The 18,086-nt window shown below is 41.5% G+C and overlaps 2 protein-coding genes across 4 annotated transcripts in view; one reads left to right on the top strand and one right to left on the bottom strand.

Moving 5' to 3' along the window:
* RFXAP (regulatory factor X associated protein) overlaps window positions 1-17,398 on the bottom strand; it is a 79,987-nt gene extending 62,589 nt beyond the window's left edge. The window contains exons 1-4 of one of the 3 annotated variants that reach the window (XM_059684318.1): window positions 16,659-17,278; window positions 8,127-8,234; window positions 2,364-2,470; window positions 1,093-2,085 (exon numbers count right to left, since the gene is read on the bottom strand). In XM_059684318.1, coding sequence (XP_059540301.1) covers window positions 2,079-2,085; window positions 2,364-2,470; window positions 8,127-8,234; window positions 16,659-17,141 — 705 coding nt within the window. In that variant the 5' untranslated portion in view covers window positions 17,142-17,278 and the 3' untranslated portion in view covers window positions 1,093-2,078. Of the gene's footprint in view, window positions 1-1,092; window positions 2,471-8,126; window positions 8,235-16,658 lie in introns of those variants that run through there. The other 2 variants (XM_059684319.1, XM_059684320.1) reach the window with 2 other exon arrangements.
* Window positions 9,264-9,512, top strand: LOC132228237 (small ribosomal subunit protein eS27-like). Its single transcript, XM_059684321.1, has one exon. The coding sequence runs from the start codon at window positions 9,264-9,266 to the stop codon at window positions 9,510-9,512; it is 249 nt and encodes an 82-aa protein (XP_059540304.1).
* Window positions 17,399-18,086: the final 688 nt, after the last annotated feature.

Raw genomic sequence — 18,086 nt, 5'->3', positions numbered from 1 at the left:
CCACCCCAACTCAGGTTCTCATTGCATTACTGTCTGTGTCCATAGGCTATGTATATATGCACATAAATTCTTTAGTTAATCTCTTCCCACCCCCTTCCCTCTGAAATCTGTCAGTCTGCTACATGAATCCATGTCTCTGGACCTATTTTGTTTGTCAGTTTATTCTGTTCATTAGATTTTATGTGTAAGTGAAATCATGTGATATTGATATCAGAACCGGAGAGCAGGAATTCTTCCCAGGGTCATGTTTCACGGAATTGAAGAATGAATCCATGGAGGAGAGGAGTTCAAACAAGGCAGGAGTTTATTGCAAGCAAACACAGGCTCCCTGCTCAGGGAGGGGATCCAAATGGGTTGCCGCCAAAACATTATGCTATTCCCCTTGTATCTGCTAAAGGCCCATTCTTTGTCTATCTGTGCCACTCTCTGATTAGTTCCTAGCCGTTTTGCAACATTTTATTTTGCACTTGTAAGAAAAACATCCTTGTCTCAAAACATCTTATTTTTCTGCTATCTTGTTATTCTGCAAAACATTTTGTGGTTTCAGCTAGCTCCACGATTCCTCCTTCTTCCACCCTGTACCCTATTTACCTAATTCTGCTTCTCACTCCTGTCAGTATTACATGAAATCCCTTTTGTTTTAATTCAGTTCTCACTGGCCTCGTTCCATCCTTTCCTATTCTTCCTATTCCATTTATAAAAGCACAGTTGACTTTTTTTCCCCACATAAAAGTTAACTTACCCTATGCAGTGGTCGGCAAACTCATTAGTCAACAGAGCCAAATATCAACAGTACAACGACTGAAATTTCTTTTGAGAGCCAAATTTTTTAAACTTAAACTATATAGGTAGGTACACTGTTATTAACTTAATTAGGATACTCCTAAGGCTTAGGAAGAACCACACTCAAGTGGCCAAAGAGCCGCATGTGGCTTGCGAGCTGCAGTTTGCCAACCACGGCCCTATAGGGATTCAATAAAGCTCCCAACACCATAAGCTAGAGAACAAGAAACAGTTAATTACAAATGCAAATTAATTCCTCTGTATCCAGTCTGAAGCAACTACAGAATAGAGTAAGTGAATCAGACAACCCAAAGGTCAACAAGTGAACTTTAATGAATAATATTGGTAAAAGTGTTTTTGCACAGATATGCAAGTCTAAAGCATATAAAAATGAACAAAAAGATTCTTTCTCTCCTTAAGTACTTCTTGGTACAGCCATGACTCAGTTTAACTTATCTATTTCAGAGCTTAAAAACCAAGAAACTAACACATTTTTGCAGTTAAACTTGAGACACCTACATTTATTGTCCTAACACTGGACATACTGTAATTTGTTACTCTTATTGATAGGTTTGCCTTTTAAAAGTTTTCCTAGGAAAAAAATATAAGAAAAGAAGTAACTATATATATTAGCGTCATTCTTTGAACATTATTTAGGAATAACAGAGTTTTAAATATAGCTCAATTTTTAAAAACAATGACAAAATGCTGGAATGTTATTCTTATTTTCAGGATCTCTTTTTGAAAAATACATGAGTATTAAAAAAATAATTTTGTCCTGGCACTGGTAGGATGAACTACATCTATACTGTTTACAAATTCAACACACAACAGTGTCTGCTTTAAAAGAGATCAACACTAACAGGTAACATGAAAAAGAGAAGCGAACTTGTGGAGGTGCATTCATTCCAGTGTACTGTTAATCCCTCTCAGGTTTCACTAGCACATTACTAAAAACAGATATATATACACACTAATTTCACAGATATTTAACAATTTAACTTTCCCTACAGATATAAAGTATGCTTACCTCTTTGACAGCTCCAGTCTTAACTGCAAAAAGTGCCCCAATATATTTTTTCATCACAGGTAGCTATCAGTGTTTCTTAAGAGGGCCATTCCAAATACTGCAGAACATGTAGCATTCCTGGCTCATTCACTAAAAGCCAGCAGGTTTCACAGTCACTGTGAAACATACCCATAACATTTCCAACTGCCCCTTGATGAAAACCACTGAGTTAGATCCAAGATTAATGTCAATTAAAACTTCATAACTTTCACAGAAAGTAACTGCTTCAAAATCTTTAGTAACAAAGACAGAAGAACATTTTGTTAAAAACACATTGTAATTAAATGTTATTTTGAAAAGATAAGCTGATTTCTTCAAATTTATGATGATCTGAAAAGATCAGTTGCATAAAGTGCAATCCCTATTTATCCCCAAATGCACACATATATTTACAGGAAAATAACTGCTTATGTTCTGGCATATCTTACCCCACTTATCTTAGTATAAAAATATTTTTGTCTACTACAATAAGATAAAAAAACATGTAGAGCTTCTTAATAAATTCCCTCACACTGATGTTCCTGAAAACTGTTGTTGTCTTTGCTCCAAAACTTGCTGATTTAATAGCTGTTGTTGTTTCTGTAAAAACTGCACCACTTCTGGGCTTCTTAATAATGACTTAAAAAGAAAAAAGAAAAAAACATACTTATTAATAGCATTATTTTTATGGGATTAGACTGTAAACATGCTATGACATTACTGCTATGTCCCTACACAAGATACAATATGCTTAGAAAACAAAACATGCATAAATTAGTGTTTGCATCTTATACACTGCATTTAAACTGTAAAGTAATAAAATTTGATGTCATACATCAAAATACTAAAATCTAAAAATTGGGTAAAACTTGATCTTATTGGTGACATTGTACACAAAGGAAATGTTTTATTTGATATAGAGGCCCGATGCATGAAATTCATGCAAGAGTAGGCCCTCGCAACCTCGGCTTCATCTGGAAGGTTGCCTGGAAGGTTGTCCAGACGGCTGTTGGGTCGATTTGCATATTACTCTTTTATTATTATAGACTAGAAGCCCGGTGCATAAAAATTTGTGCACTCGGGGGGGAATGGGGGTCCCTCAGCCTGGCCTGTGCCCTCTCACAGTCTGGGACCCCTCAGGATATAACGACCTGCTGGCTTAGGCCTGCTCCCGGGTGGCAGAGGGCAGGCCCAATCCCTAGGTGCAGCCCCTGGTTGGGCTCAGAGCAGGGCCGATTGGGGAGTTGGGGCACCGCCCCCTGTCATGCACAGAGCAGGGCAGATTGGGAGGTTGCAATGCCACCCTCAGTCAAGCTCAGGGTAGGGCCGATTGGGGGGTTGGGGCACCACCCCCTGTCACACTCAAGGCAGGGTTGATGGGGAGGTTGTGGAGCCACCCCCTGTCACGCACAGAGCAAGGTTGATCAGGGGGTTGGGGAGCTCCCCCTGTCACGCACAGAGCAGGGCCCATCAGGGGGTTGAGGAGCTCCCCCGTGTCACTCACAGAGTAGGGCCAATAGGGGAGTTGGGGCACCGCCCCCTGTCACACACATAGCAGGGCCGATCAGGGGGTTGGGGCACCGCCACTCTCACACTCAGGTCAGGGCCGATGGGGAGGTTATGGCTCTACCCCGTCACACACAGAGCAGGGCCCATGGGGGGGGGAGGGGATTGGGGCACCGCACCCTGTCACACACAGAGCTGCAGGGCGATCAGGGGGTTCGGGAGCTCCCCCCTGTCACGCACAGAGCAGGGCTGATCAGAAGGTTGGGGCGCCTTCCCCTGTCACGAACAGAGCAGGGCGGATAGGGAGGTTGTGGCCCCGCACCCTGTGACACACAGAGCCGCAGGGCGATCAGGGGGTTTGGGCGCTGCCCCCTGTCACGCTGATCCCGGTGCTGGGAGGCCTCATGGCTCTGCTGATCCTGGTGCTGGGAGGCATATTACCCTTTTACTATATAGGATAGAGGCCTGGGTGGTTTGCCCTGAAGGGTGTCCTGGACCAGGGTGGGGGTCCCCACTGAGGTGCCTGGCCAGTCTGGGTGAGGGGCTGAGGGCTGTTTTCAGGCTCGTGGGTGACTGAAGCTCCTAACTACTCGTTTTTTTTTCTTTTCTTTTTTTATTCTGGGCCAGCTTTAGCTCTGGCTCCAGCTCTGAGGCCTCTGCTGGGTTCTATAATCGAGACACTGTATCAACTCCAGCTCTGAGATCCCGGCTCACTGAAAGCTGGTTTCTGGGGTTTTGTTTATCTTCTATATTTGTTACAATGTTTCAGACAGCAGGCTCAGAGGCCAGCAAGGCAGGCGGGGAACATTGGAGTCCTCCGTCACTGAAGCAAGCAAGCCTCATGTTAGTTTCAAGCTGCCTGGCTGCCGGCCGCCATCTTGGCTGACAGTTAATTTGCATATCGCCCTGATTAGCCAATGGGAAGGGTAGCGGTCATACGCCAATTACCATGTTTCTCTTTTATTAGATAGGATGCCAGCATATATATTTTCTATAAAACGTAAGAGTAAATAGCCAATAGCACTGACCCAGGATTTGAGCAAGGAAAATGAAAAGAGGCCACATGTGAAAATGGCAGTTAAATGACACTGCAAATACATTTAAGACTGGTATTGGAACTCAAATTTCTCCCATGAACCTACTAAGTCGTTCTGAAGAAATAAAAAATTATGTGTGTTTATTTGGTGTGTGTGTTTAAATATACGTATGTGTGTAATGATAGGTAGATTACCAAAATTTCTGGTGAAAGAAATAGACTTACAGGTCCAGGAAGCGCAGAGAACCCCAAACAAAAGGAATCCAAAGAGGACCACACCAAGACACATCATAATTAAAATGCCAAGAGCAAAAGACAAAGAGAGAATCTTAAAACCAGCAAGAGAAAGACAGTCAATTACCTACAAGGGAGTACCCATACGACTGTCAGCTGATTTCTCAACAGAAGGGAGTGGCAAGAAATATTCAAAGTGATGAATAGCAAGAACCTACAACCAAGATTACTTTATCCAGCAAAGCTATCATTCAGAATTGAAGGTCAGATAAAGGGCTTCACATATAAGGAAAAGCTAAAGGAGTTCATCACCACTAAACCAGTATTATATGAAATGCTGAAAGGTATCCTTTAAGAAGCGGAAGACAAAAAAAAGAGGAACAACTGTAATAATCAGAACAATAAAGATTTAATTTAATAATAACAAAAAAAAAATGATGGAAAAATAAAACTCTGGCTCCAATAAATTGAAAAAGATAAACTGAAAAGATAAAATAGAAATACTATCATTAAATACTAATTTTAAAATGTAACATTATAGCACATTACATTTTCTATTTATCAGTTTTATTTAAAATTTAGTTGTAAAAACTACCCAACATTTTATTAAATAAATGTATATCAGTCTTCTTAATTTTTATGAAACTGTTGAGCATTTAAGTTGTTTATACTACTACTAGAGGCCTGGTGCACAGAAATTTGTGCACTCGAGGGCGGGGGTCCCTCAGCCCAGCCTGTGCCCTCTCGCAGTCTGGGACCCCTCAGGGGATGACCACCTGCTGGCTTAGGCCTGCTCCCCGGGGATTTGGGCCTAAGATGGCAGTCAGACATCCCTCTGCCAGCCCGGCAGCCCTCGGGGGATGTCCACTTGCCAGCGGGGAGCAGACCTAAGCTGCATTTGGACATCCTTAGCACTGCTGAGGAGGCAGGAGAGGCTCCCACCACCACCGCTGTACTGGCAGCCATCAGCCTGGCTTGTGGCTGAGCAGAGTTCCCCCATGTGGGAGCGAGTGACCACCAGAGGGCAGCTCCTGCATTGAGCGTCTGCCCCCTGGTGGTCAGTGTGTGTCATAATGACCAGTCATTACCAGTCTTTCTGCTGTTAGGGTCAGTTTGCATATTACCCTTTTACTGTATACGATAGAGGCCTGGTACACGGGTGGGGGCCGGCTGGTTTGCCTTGAAGGGTGTCCCGAATCAGGGTCGGGGTCCCACTTGGGGGCCTGGCCAGGTTGGGTGAGGGGCTGATGGCTGTTTGCAGCTGGTCACACCCCCTTCAGGGTGGGGGTCCCCACTGGGGTGCCTGGCCAGTCTGGGTGAGTGGCTGAGAGCCGTTTTCAGGCTGGCCGGGACTGAAGCTACGAGCCTCTCCTTTTTTTCTTTTTCTTTTTTTCTGGGATTTATTTACCTTCTATAATTGAAACATTGTTGCCATCACTGGCGCTCCCAGCTCTGAGGCCGCGGCCAGCTGAAAGCAGGTATCTGGGGTTTGTTTAGCTTCTATAATTGAAACATTGTTGCTTTCGGGCTCAGAGCTGGGCCGTGGCAGGCGGGGAACCTTGTCTTCCTCCATCACTGGAGCAAGCAAGCCTCCTGCTCACTTCAGCTGCATGGCTGCTGGCCGCCATCTTTGTTGGCAGTTAATTTGCATATTGCCCTGATTAGCCAATGGTAAGCGTAGCAGAGGTATGGTTAATTACCCTTTTGTCTTTTATTAGATAGGATTTTACTATTTATGATAAATACATTTCTGGCAATATCTTTATGCTTAACTTTATCCATATTTAGGGTTTATTTTCTGTGAACGTCTTTACAGTAAATATGATTTCTGAGTCAAAGAGGATGCCCATTTTAAAGACTCCTGATACATAGTGTTCAACTGCTTTCTAGAAGCATTGTGCCAATATATGATGCCATCAACAGAACAAAATTAGACTGCCCCTTTCATGGAACCCTCAACATCACTGTGTTATCATTTAAATTGTTTCCACTTATGGTTATGGTTTATTGTATTATCAATATTGCATTACTGTATACCAGTGGTTCTCAACCTTCTGGCCCTTTAAATACAGTTCCTTATGTTGTGACCCATCCATAAAATTATTTTCGTTGCTACTTCATAACTGTAATGTTGCTACTGTGATGAATTGTAATGTAAATATCTGATATGCAGGATGGTTTTAGACAACCCCTATGAAAGGGTCATTTGACCGCCAAAGGGGTCACAACCCACAGGTTGAGACCCGCTGCTGTATACCTTTGTATATAAGTTAATGGTAGAAATTCTACTTTTTCCTCCTTGTTATATCTTTTGCAATGTACTGAAGCTAAATATTTTCCTCAGCAACTTATATTTCACATAACAAAAATGTTAACCATAGTTTTTTTATATTTGCTACAGATATTTTTCCTTATTTAAGTATGCATTTTTATTTTTACCACCATTTTTTACTTTAGTGCATTGTTATTTTTATCACCATTTTTTACTTCAGCATTTTTTATGTAGTCAAATTTATAATCTTCTCTTTGAAATTTTGTCTATCTCTTTTAAACTGAAAAATTTCCATTCCAGATTTTTAAAAAATATTTTTATTGATTTTTATAACTATTTAAAAGCAGATCCTTACTAGTCTTTTTTGAGAGAAGAAAGGAGAGGGATAGAGAAACATCTATGTGAGAACTGAACATAGATAGGCTGCCTCCTGCATGCCCCATACTGGGGATTGAGCCCGAAACCCAGGCATGTGACCTAACAGGAAATCGAACTGGCAATCTTTCTGTGCACGGAACAACACCCACAAGGGCCAGAGCTTCCATTCCGGATTTTTGAGATAAAGTCTTAATTCTATTTTTTTTAATTAAGAAAATCTTTATCAGGAATTGATTTCCATTTACAGTGTCTTTTCTTTTTGTTCTCAAGTTATTATCCAATTATTCCAGTATTTATTGAGTAATCTCTCCTGAGTTCTGATATCTTCTATCAAATTTATAATAGAGATCCTTATTAAATATTGGTATAATTATATTTCAACACCGTTAAAGCATTATTCCACAAACCCCAGAATTCAGTATAAGAAATCTATTTTAAAATCCCAGCTTGCTCAGATATCCAGGCTTAGGCAATTAAGATATAGGATTAAAAGTATTCCTGCTCAGCCATGCACTGAGAGGTCGTGGGTTTCATTCTGTCATGGCACACGCCTGGATTTCAGGCTCCATTCCCAGTAGAGGGTGTACAGGAGTGGGCCAATCGATGTTTTGATTTTTCTCTCTCTCCCCCACCTCCCTTCCTTTGTCTGCCTCTCTCTAAAACAAACAAACAAACAAACAAATAAAAACAACAACGAAAGAACTTAAAAATAAAATTCCCACTCATATACTCTTGGGAGAGCATTATGAGCATTCAGGTAGAGGCACAATTCTGATGAACAGTCTAACAATTTTAAAAATCTAAACTTTCCATTTATAACAAACAACTTTTGTTAATAGATTTGTAACTACTTTAAAACAGATACTTACCAATCTTTTTTGATTTAACACTTGCTCTAAAAGTGTAGGTCTTGCAGGACGATCCCCCAAAGCTCCTGTTCTTTGTTTAACAATTGAGAGAATACTATCTGCACTTTCCTGGAATAAATTATAAAAATGCAAATAGGATTAACATTTACCAAAGTAATTCATGATTACAGCCATTTCAATGATGAAGTAAACAGGTCTTTGATTCTCTTCCTTTTTGTCCAGTCCCTGGACAAGTAATAGGCAAAATGTTGACAATTAAGTTAATGTAACACTCCTCACTCCCTCTCCCTCTAGGATTTCAAACCTGGGATCTTCAGTATCTTTAAGAGTCTTAAAATTAATAGTGGGGCAGAAGTGGTGGGGAGTGGTACAAAGAGTTACTTGTGAGCTATTGTCAATCTTATAAAAAATGCCTAGTACAAACTGAACATTCTCTTCATAGAAAGCTATCCAGGCCAAAACAAAGTCTGCCTGCCTTTGGATTGAATATATGAACTCAAAGGCAACTTACATATTAAACATTCTAACTGGCACTTTTCTGTCCAAATAACAACAAAAAATAAGGGGGGAGGCAGTAAAATACTGCTTAAAGCAACAACTGACAGACAAAGCTTTCAAAATTTTAAAGTTTTAAGGAGAAAATGACAAACTGGTTTTGAAAAAGGCTGGAAAACACTAGCATAAACAAAATAGGTGAGTCCTAAAATTACATTATGACATCATTACCCAAACAAAACCAGTAGCACTTCCTACCAAATATGTACCCATAGTTATCTGATAGAATCTTAAACACATAAATTTTCCTGGCATAACAAAATATGGTGTATTGTTCTAGTTGACTCAAACATTCTCAATACATGATATAGTATGGACCACATCCAAAAATTCTGACTAAACAAATATAAAACTATAAATGTCTTATTGTATAGTCATGCCTACTGTGAGTTTACCTATCTCTTTGCTCTTCATTTAGGTTATCAAAACTGTTGTTGTTTTTTCCTCTTGGGCTTTACTCTACTGGCCTCTGAATTGTCTATTAGAATATCCCTTACTTTTTTCATTATGAGAAGTTTACCAACGTGTTTTTAAAATGTTCAATCCCCCCTCTTCTGGTGGTGACAACCTCCCCATGACAATATGCCTCTCGCTAATGAACTCCTTTATCCCTTTCCAGAAGAGGAGATGAGGAAACACAATAAGTCCCTGGTGCAGAGGCCCAATTACTTCATGGATGTGAAATACCCAGGATACTTTAAAATCACCTCTGTCTTTAGCTATACACAAACAGTAGTTTTGTGTGTTGGTTGCTCCACTGGTCTCTGTCAGCCTACAAGAGGAAAAGCAAGGCTTACAGAAGGATGCTCCTTCAGAAGGAAGCAGCAATAAAAGCACCTCGAATCAAGAAGAGTGGGGTACCATCCCAATGAACACATTCTGGATTTTTAAAAAATGTTAAATTCCTAAACAATTTAGGCTTCAAAATGTAAAAACAAAAAAATAACTATAAAAAGAGTATTCTAATACCCAGGAAAAGCAAAAGTAACTTCTCCCTTCCTCTTTCCTTAAAGGGTTAACTTTATCTATGGTACTAATTTTTTTTCATTAAACTTATTGGGAAAACATTGGCTAATCATCCTATATAACAGGGGTGGGAAACCTTTTTGAGAGTGTGTGCCAAAACCAGCAAAATCGCTGACTCAAAATTCTTCTGCGTGCCAACCCTAATTTTTTGAGAACATGTTACGCCTACTTGATATCTCTTAAGGTGTACGTATGTGAAGAACCTTGAAGAAATAATAAAATTCATTTGAGCGACAAAAACACAGTATATGATGATAAAAATACATTTATTTTTTAATGTATACATGTACACTGATAGTCCGACAGGAACCTTTATGACTCCGTTTGATATTATCAGTGGGACTTTTGCTGCTGCATCACTGATGACAGAGATTTTATATCAGGTTTATATTTCGTGACCTTCAGAGATATGCACGAGCTACTACTTTCATCTGTCAGGCTACTCCTATTATGAGACTTAACAAAATTCATCACTGAGAACAAAGATTCACAAGCGTATGTGAATGAAAACATGGAGAGTAACGCTGTTGCAAAGTTTTTTAAACAGAAAAAAATTTCTGGAATGGCATTCCAAGTCCTTAATAGTTCGTTTTTGACACTTCTCTCTGGTACTCCCATCTCTAATCGCTTTTTTTCAATGCATTCCAAGTCCTCAATAGTTCGTTTTTGACACTTCTCTCTGGTACTCCCATCTCTAATCGCTTTTTTTCAATGTTTTCCAAGTCAACTCTAAGGACAATAAATTTCTGCTTCCAAATTGAGCTACTCTGAAATTCAATCAACTGCATTTCAAAGTCAGCCATGTCTATCCATGAAAACATTTGTAAGTTTAGTTCCTCCAGTTTCATGCTGTCTGGAAACCTCATGAATTTTGCTGTCTCTTCCAGTTCTCTGAATTTCACAAATCTTGAGAAGAACTGCTCAATAGTTGACTCGATGATGTCTAAAAACAGCTTTTGAAGGCTTTGGCAGTCTGTTCTGTCATCTTTTGGGAGGTCTTTGATGTGCCTCTTGAGGTTTGGGAAATATCTAAATCTCTCACCATCCACATCCCTCTTAAAGACTTCCAGTTTCTTTTCAAAAGCCTTTATGTAACCAAACATAACATCAAGTGTCTTGCCAGTTCCTTGTAATTTAACATTTAAGTCATTCAAATCTGCAAAGAACATCAGTTTAGAAACCCACGTGGCGTCAGACAATTCTTGGTAAGAAACATGTTTTTATATGCACGAGAAATGGAATGCTGAAATTGATTTGATGGCAGAGTATCCTGTATTCTGGATAACCCCTGACAAAGTACTATGTGAATTCAGAATGTTAATATCACAAAATCATAGACGATTGTAGTGGAAATAACCTTGAATTGTCTAGTCCAACTTTTATAAATACTGAAATTCCCTTTTCAAAGATTTTGAATGCTTTTTGTCCTAAGAAGCTTAACCAACTTTTGAGGCAACCCATTTGGTTTTGAAAAGCTCTAACATTTAGGTGGCTTTTACTTAGGTTCAACTGAAACAACATAACTCTTGTGAGTTTCTCCTAAGTCCTAGTTTCTTCAGAACTATGCAAAATAAATCTATTGCCTCTTTGATATGATAGCCTTTTAGATATTAAATGATTACAACCCTACAGGTTAATTCTTTTATCCCCTGTTCATGTGTCTCTCACATAGCACAATTTTTAGATACATGAACTATTATATATATATACACTAGAGGCCCGGAGCATGTATTTGTGCACCGGTGGGGTCCCTCAGCCTGGCCTGCACCCTCTCACAATCCAGGACCCCTCGGGGGATGTTGGAGAGCCAGTTTCAGCCCAATCCCTGCAAGCCAGGCCGAGGGACCGCACTGGTACATGAATCCATGCACAGGGCCTCTAGTATGCATATAAGACCTTTGGTTAATCTCTTCACAACCTCCCCCTCTCCTCCCTTCCCTCTGAGATTCATCAGTCTGTTCCATGTTTCCATGCCTGTAGTTTTCGCTCCTGCGTTCAGTGTCTGCCCCCTGGTGGTCAGTGCGCATCATAGCTACTGGACAGTTGACTGGTCAAATGGTCAGCCAGTCACTTAGGCTTTTATATGTAGATATATAGATAGATGTGTTCCTTATTTAACCTTGATTTGTGTAAGAAATACTGATTTAAATACATTAATTTCTAATCTTGCTGCTCAAACTACAACAGAAGACCCACATTATCATCTATGAGTTCCTACTATAGGGTGCTTCAAAATTCAAGCAAGATTTGCAATTCAATTCCATTGCAAATCTTGCGTGAATTTTGGGACACCCTATATAATGATCTCCCTAAAGAGTCTATACAGCTATAGGCTTTTGACTTTAATCCACCCCAATAAAGTAGGAATCCCAGTAACTCCCTAAACAGAAACCTTCATTTAAAGACTCCAAATCCAAACCCTAGAGCCTGGCATTCAATACCATACAAAAATTGGCTTCAAACCCTCTTTCCACACTTATCTTTCATGTATTTTTCCACACAAAATATCCTACTCTAGCTATAATGGTCCACTTGCTGTTGTTTCAAAGTGTCTTCATATTCCCACTTTCATTTCTTTACTAAAATGTGCCTTTCTTTTTACCTACCAAAATTCTACAGAAGCAGTATGGGTTAAGACTGAAGGCTCTAGAATCAAGTACTTGGGTTTGAGTACTTGTCTATCATCTAGGCCAGCAGTTGCCAACCTTTTGGATATCGCGGACCACCAGTGGTCCGTGGACCACTCTTGGTGACCGCTGATCTAAGCCATGTTCCTTTACCTCTCTGTGCCTGTTTCCACATATGTAAAATACTAGACGCCCGGTGCATGGATTCGTGCACCAGTGGGGTCCCTCGGCCTGGCCTGCGGGATCGGGCCGAAACCGGCTCTCTGACATCCGAGGGGTCCTGGATTGCGAGAAGGCGCAGGCCAGGCCAAGGGACCCCATCAGTGCACAATCGGGGTCAAGGAAGGACACGGGAGGTTGGCCAGCTAGGGAGGGACCACAGGAAGGCTCCAGGGCATGTCCGGCCTGTCTCGCTCAGTCCCGAACGGCCAGACCCCAGCAGCAAGCTAACCTACTGGTCGGAGCGTCTGGCCCCTGGTGGTCAGTGCACATCATAGTGACTGGTCGACCAGTCCACTGTCTGCCCCCTGGTGGTCAGTGCACATCATAGCAAGCGGTTGAGCGGCCTTAGCATATTAGCATATTACGCTTTGATTGGCTGAATGGCTGACCGGTCGACCGGACACTTAACATATTAGGCTTTTAGTATATAGGACAGTACCTATCCCATTGTGCAGTTTCATTTACAGCTTAGCAGTGTATGGCGCATACGAAACATAGCTGATTAAGCATAAGTAGCCACCCTTTCTGGCTTAAACTACCATTTTTTTTGCAAAGCCTTCCCAGAGTGTCTCAGCCTACAATGTCCATCCTCCTCTCTACTACTAAAGCAGTCTATATAGTTGGCCCTTATTCTATCCAGACTGTCACTGATATTTTCTTTACACTCAGTTCAATAAAGATAAAGACATACAGTTCTTGAAATCTCAACTGGTAAAGGGTCTGAAAATATAACACAAATAGTATAGTATGCTATTATTTCTTGCTTATAGCAATTAATTACCATCCCTAAATCATCCCCAAATTGTAATATTTTTGAAGTTTAATCTTACGGTTTATTTTTCCATTTTGTTTTTATTATTACTGTTTATGATTACCTTCTTTTCAAAAAATTTATCTTTATTGTTGAAAGTATTACATATGACCCCTTTTCTTTTCCCATTGAAACCCTGCACCTCCCCACCCTCCCCTGCCTTCACTACACTATTGTCTGTGTCCATGGCTTATGCATATACGCATATAAGTTCTTTGGTTAATCTTTTCCCACACCACATCTCACCCCTGCCTTCCCTCTGAGATTCCTCAGTCTATTCCATGCTTCTGTCTCTGGACCTATTTTGTTCAGTTTATTTTGTTCATTAGATTCCACATATGAGTAAGACCGTGTGATACTTGTCTTTCTCTGACTGGCTTATTTCACTTAGAATCATATTCTACAAATCCTTCCAAGCTGTCTCTTTTTTACAGCTGCATAGTATTCCATGGTGTAAATGTACCACAGCTTTTTTATCCATTCATCTACTGTCAGGCACTTGGGCTGTTTCCTGATCTTCGCTATTGTAAATTGCGCTGCTATGAACATAGGGATACATATATTCTTTCTGATTGGTTTTTCAGGTTTCTTAGGATATATTCCCAGAAGTGGGATCACTGATTTCCACACTGGCTTCACCAGTCTGCATTCCCACCAGTGTGTATTAGGGTTCCCTTTTCTCCACATCCTTGCCAGCACTTTTGAACAGGCAAATAGATCAATGGAACAGAAAAAGAACCCAGAAATCAACCCAAGGCATTATGCTCAATTAATATTTGACAAAGAAGGCAAGAGCATACAATGGAATTAAAATATTCTCTTCAATAAATGGCGTTGGGAAAATTGGACAGGTACATGCAAAAAAATAAAACTAGACCACCAACTTACACCATACACAAGAATAAACTCAAAATGGATAAAAGACTTAAATGTAAGTTGTGAAACCATAAAAATCCTAGAGGAAACCATAGGCACCAAAATCTCAGACATCTCTCATAGATATGTTTGTCCATACATCTCCTAGATCAAGGGAAACAATGAGAGAATAAAAAAATGGGACTACATCAAAGTAAAAAGCGTCTGCACAGCAAAAGAAACCATAAACAAAACAACAAGAGAGCCCACTGTATTTTACCAATGATACATCTGATAAGGAGTTAATTTCCAAAATATATAAGAAACTCATACAACTTAACAAAAGGAATACAAACAATACAATTAAAAATGGGCAAAGAACCTAAACAGACACTTCTCTAAAGTGGACATACTAGTATAGATGGCCAAGAAACATGAAAAAAATGCTCAAAGTCACTAATTATCAGAGAGATGCAAATTAAAATGGCAATGAAACATCACCTCACACCTGTTGAATGGCTACCATCAACAAATCACCCAAATTATTTTTGAAAAGGAACATTATTAAGGTTGTATTTTTTTTGGGGGGGGGGGAGGGTGAGGGGAGAGACTGTAATCCAGTATCAATTTACCTTTTATACATTTTCCTCTAACTGTAGGTGGAAATGCTGGGCCATTTAAAAAAAGACAATAGTTACAGGTAAATAACGTCTTTCTTGAAAAGTGAAAAGAAGTATATTATCTTCCCTCTCTGTAATGAACTATGAAGTGAATGGGTACTTTTGGAATATACAAAAAGATAAACGACCAACCTTACCTGACTTTCACTCTGTAATAAATGAAATGTTTATTTCCATAATTCCTTGTAATCCGAAACATGGTAAAATATTGCATTTTACAAGGATATGGATAGGGCAGATTTTAAACCTAAGATCCACAGGCATCCTGAACTCCATGAATGTGTATGAAAAATTAAATACCTACATATGTGCATTTTTCTGGGAAAAGGGTTCATTAGGTTTCATCAAATTCTAAAAGGAGTCCTTTTACTCTAAACAGATTAGGACTCAATGGAATAAAAGAGAATGAGAAGTCAGAAGACTCTAACCTGTGAATTAAGTACAACATGTTGGTGACTTCAGATATTAGAAATATTTAGAACATTACATTTGTAAACAATTGCAAAATCTAAAATGTGAGCAATGAGGCAGCTGTTCAAGTCCAGAACAGCTTAAATTTAAAGACTTTTAAAATACATTCTAGGACAGCTTTCAGTTTTGAAAGTTATTTTCTGAATCACTTTAAACAAAATTCAAGTTTTCTCTGCACTGAAGAAGTACTGGAAAACACACAGGATGAAGTATCTGCTTATCTGTAATAACTTCAAAGAATACCACTAATAATCTATAATAATAAAAGAGTAATATGCTAATTAAACGGGCATCTGTCCTTCCAGACAAAGCCGAGGCTGCCAGGGAAGCCCGGGTCCGGGTGCCAGAGCGAAGCCAGTGCCGGCAGCCAGGGGAAGGAAGGCCTACTCTTGCACGAATTTCATGCATCGGGCCTCTAGTGACACCAATAATAGCTAAGGCTTATTGACTTTTACTATCTGCTGGACACTGTGTGAACACTCAATATGGAATACCTCACATATTCACAGTAACATTATGAACTAGGCACTATTTTAACAGCCATTTTACAGATGAAGAAACTTAAGCTTAAGAGTGTTTAATAACCTGTTCAAGGGCACATGGCCAAGAAATGATAGAATGGAGATTTGCAGTCAGCAGTCCAACTTCAGCATACTGACTTTAACTGTCAACACAGTTCAATTCAAACAATCTAAAAATCTTCTGAGGCTTATACCCCATTATTATTTAATTCTTTTTCTCCAGAGGTACTAAAAAAAAAAGTAGTGAGAACAGGGGACTAAGCATGGGTTTACTGTGAATAGGGTATTAAGTATAGGGGTACAGGGAGCAGAGTACTAAGAACGTTGATACTCAAAACAGGATACTGACAATAGACAGGGTAGTGAAAACAGTAAGAGATTGCCTTCTCCAAAGTACCAATTTCATCTGGGTTCCTATCTCTTTGCCTGCTCCTTTAGTGATGAACCGGATCAGTCATTTACTATCTGTCCTTCCAGTACGTATCCCAGACCTTAGAAATTACATCTTTTCTGATGTGCAACATCATTTTCATTGAAATTTATTCATCTATCAAAAGGATGCAACAGAACTATTAAGGCTTTAAACACGTTTGAATAAACTTTAAGGCAAGCACTCACTCACTCTCAAGCCTCAAGTCCAGCCACAGCAACATGGTCCATATCAGGGCCAATGGGCAGGGGCAGGAAATGAGGTTTGCACAGAGTGGGATTGCTTCCCCCCCCCCCCCCCCCCACTCCCCAAGACCCTAGCTAAAGTCTAATACCTCCAGTTTGACGTTCCCCGCACTGCCAGCTGAGGCGGCTCCACCGCAATTCAGGGCCTGGTCACTTTTCTTCTTTTTGTACTTGTCCTTGTACATCTTGTTGCGGTGTTTCTTGCACATCCACGGCTTGCGTTGCTTGGCCACCTGGCTCGTGGTTTCGCTGCAGCCCTCGTAAGTGCAGGTCTTGCACATGCTGCCCCCGCCGCTGGCCCGCCTCCGGGCTCCCCTGCTGCCGCCCTCGCCCCCGGAGTGGGTCTCTTCGTCCTCCAGGTCCTCCAAACTAGCCGTGCTCTCGCCTCCCGCCGGAGGGTCCGAAGTGTCCAGCAGGTCGGCTTCGTCCTCCCCCGCTTCCTCCTCTCCATCCCCCGCCGCTTCACAAGGATACCTAATAGGCTTGCCCGCCCCGGCACTGTCCCCCAGGGCAGGAGCCTGACTCAGGACGCTATCGGCCTCAGCTTCCTCCTGCCTTCCGCAGGGACGCATCACCAGGAAGGTGAGCTGCGAGGCCCTAGCCTGGCCTTGGGCTGGAGCCAGGGCCGGGCCCAGCGCAGGGGCTGGGGCCCCGGGGCGCAGCGCACCACCGGCGGCAACCGGCCCCGCGCCCTCGGCAACACCCGGCACCTCCGTGGTGCTGAGACCTGGCGGGGGTCCACAACCTAGCTTTTCCGCACCCTCGGGTTCCAACGTCACCTCGCAAACCAGACTCAAAAGACAGGCGACAGGAAAAGGGGCGGGGCCCGCGGTGGTGCCCGAACTGCGCCTGCGCGGCTGCGCAGACCAATGGTAAAGGTGTTTCCGCTGGGGCTCACCAGGGGACGGGGCGTCTCTTAGGGGCGGGGCTGAGCGCTGCCGGCAGAACTGACTGCGCAGGTGTTGGTCCAGCGACCTGTGGAGGCGGCCAGGCATGTAGTAGTGTCATTAAGTGGCGCTACCAGATAGCAGTGGGTGAAGGCAGAGGCAATCTGAAAATGGTATAGTGGAGAGGGAGTGGGCCAGACCTGGGTCCAAGTTATACTTGTTGAGAGCTAAATGGTTTACTCTTGTTAATCCTCACCAGAGGATATTTTTTCCATTGATATTTTAGAGGAAAGAAAGAGAGAGGGTAGGGGAGGGAAGCATTGATGTGGGAGAGACACATAATTGGTTGTCTCAGGCCTAGGGATCAAACCTGCAACCCAACGCTGTTGACCAGGAATCCAGTCCCGAAGCTTTGGTGTGCAGGCCTACACTCTAACCATTGGGCACTGGGGATGTGCTCCCCTGCCGCAGCAACTGGCCAGGGCTAAATGATTTACCCCTTAAAAAAAACAACATATGTTTATGGATTTCAGAGAGGAAAGGAGAGGGAGAGATAAAATCATCAATGATAAGAAAGAATCACTGATCGGCTGCCTCCTACATGTCTCCTACTGGGGATGAGCCTGCAAT

The sequence above is a fragment of the Myotis daubentonii genome, chromosome 2 (genome assembly GCF_963259705.1).
Source record: "Myotis daubentonii chromosome 2, mMyoDau2.1, whole genome shotgun sequence".
In the NCBI taxonomy this organism is placed as follows: Eukaryota; Metazoa; Chordata; class Mammalia; order Chiroptera; family Vespertilionidae; genus Myotis; species Myotis daubentonii.
This window is presented reverse-complemented; position numbering and strand designations above follow the sequence as displayed.

Bases quoted from the DNA above. Each gene is read 5' to 3' on its own strand.
- LOC132228237 (XM_059684321.1), top strand. From the start codon at position 9,264: ATGCCTCTCGCTAATGAACTCCTTTATCCCTTTCCAGAAGAGGAGATG.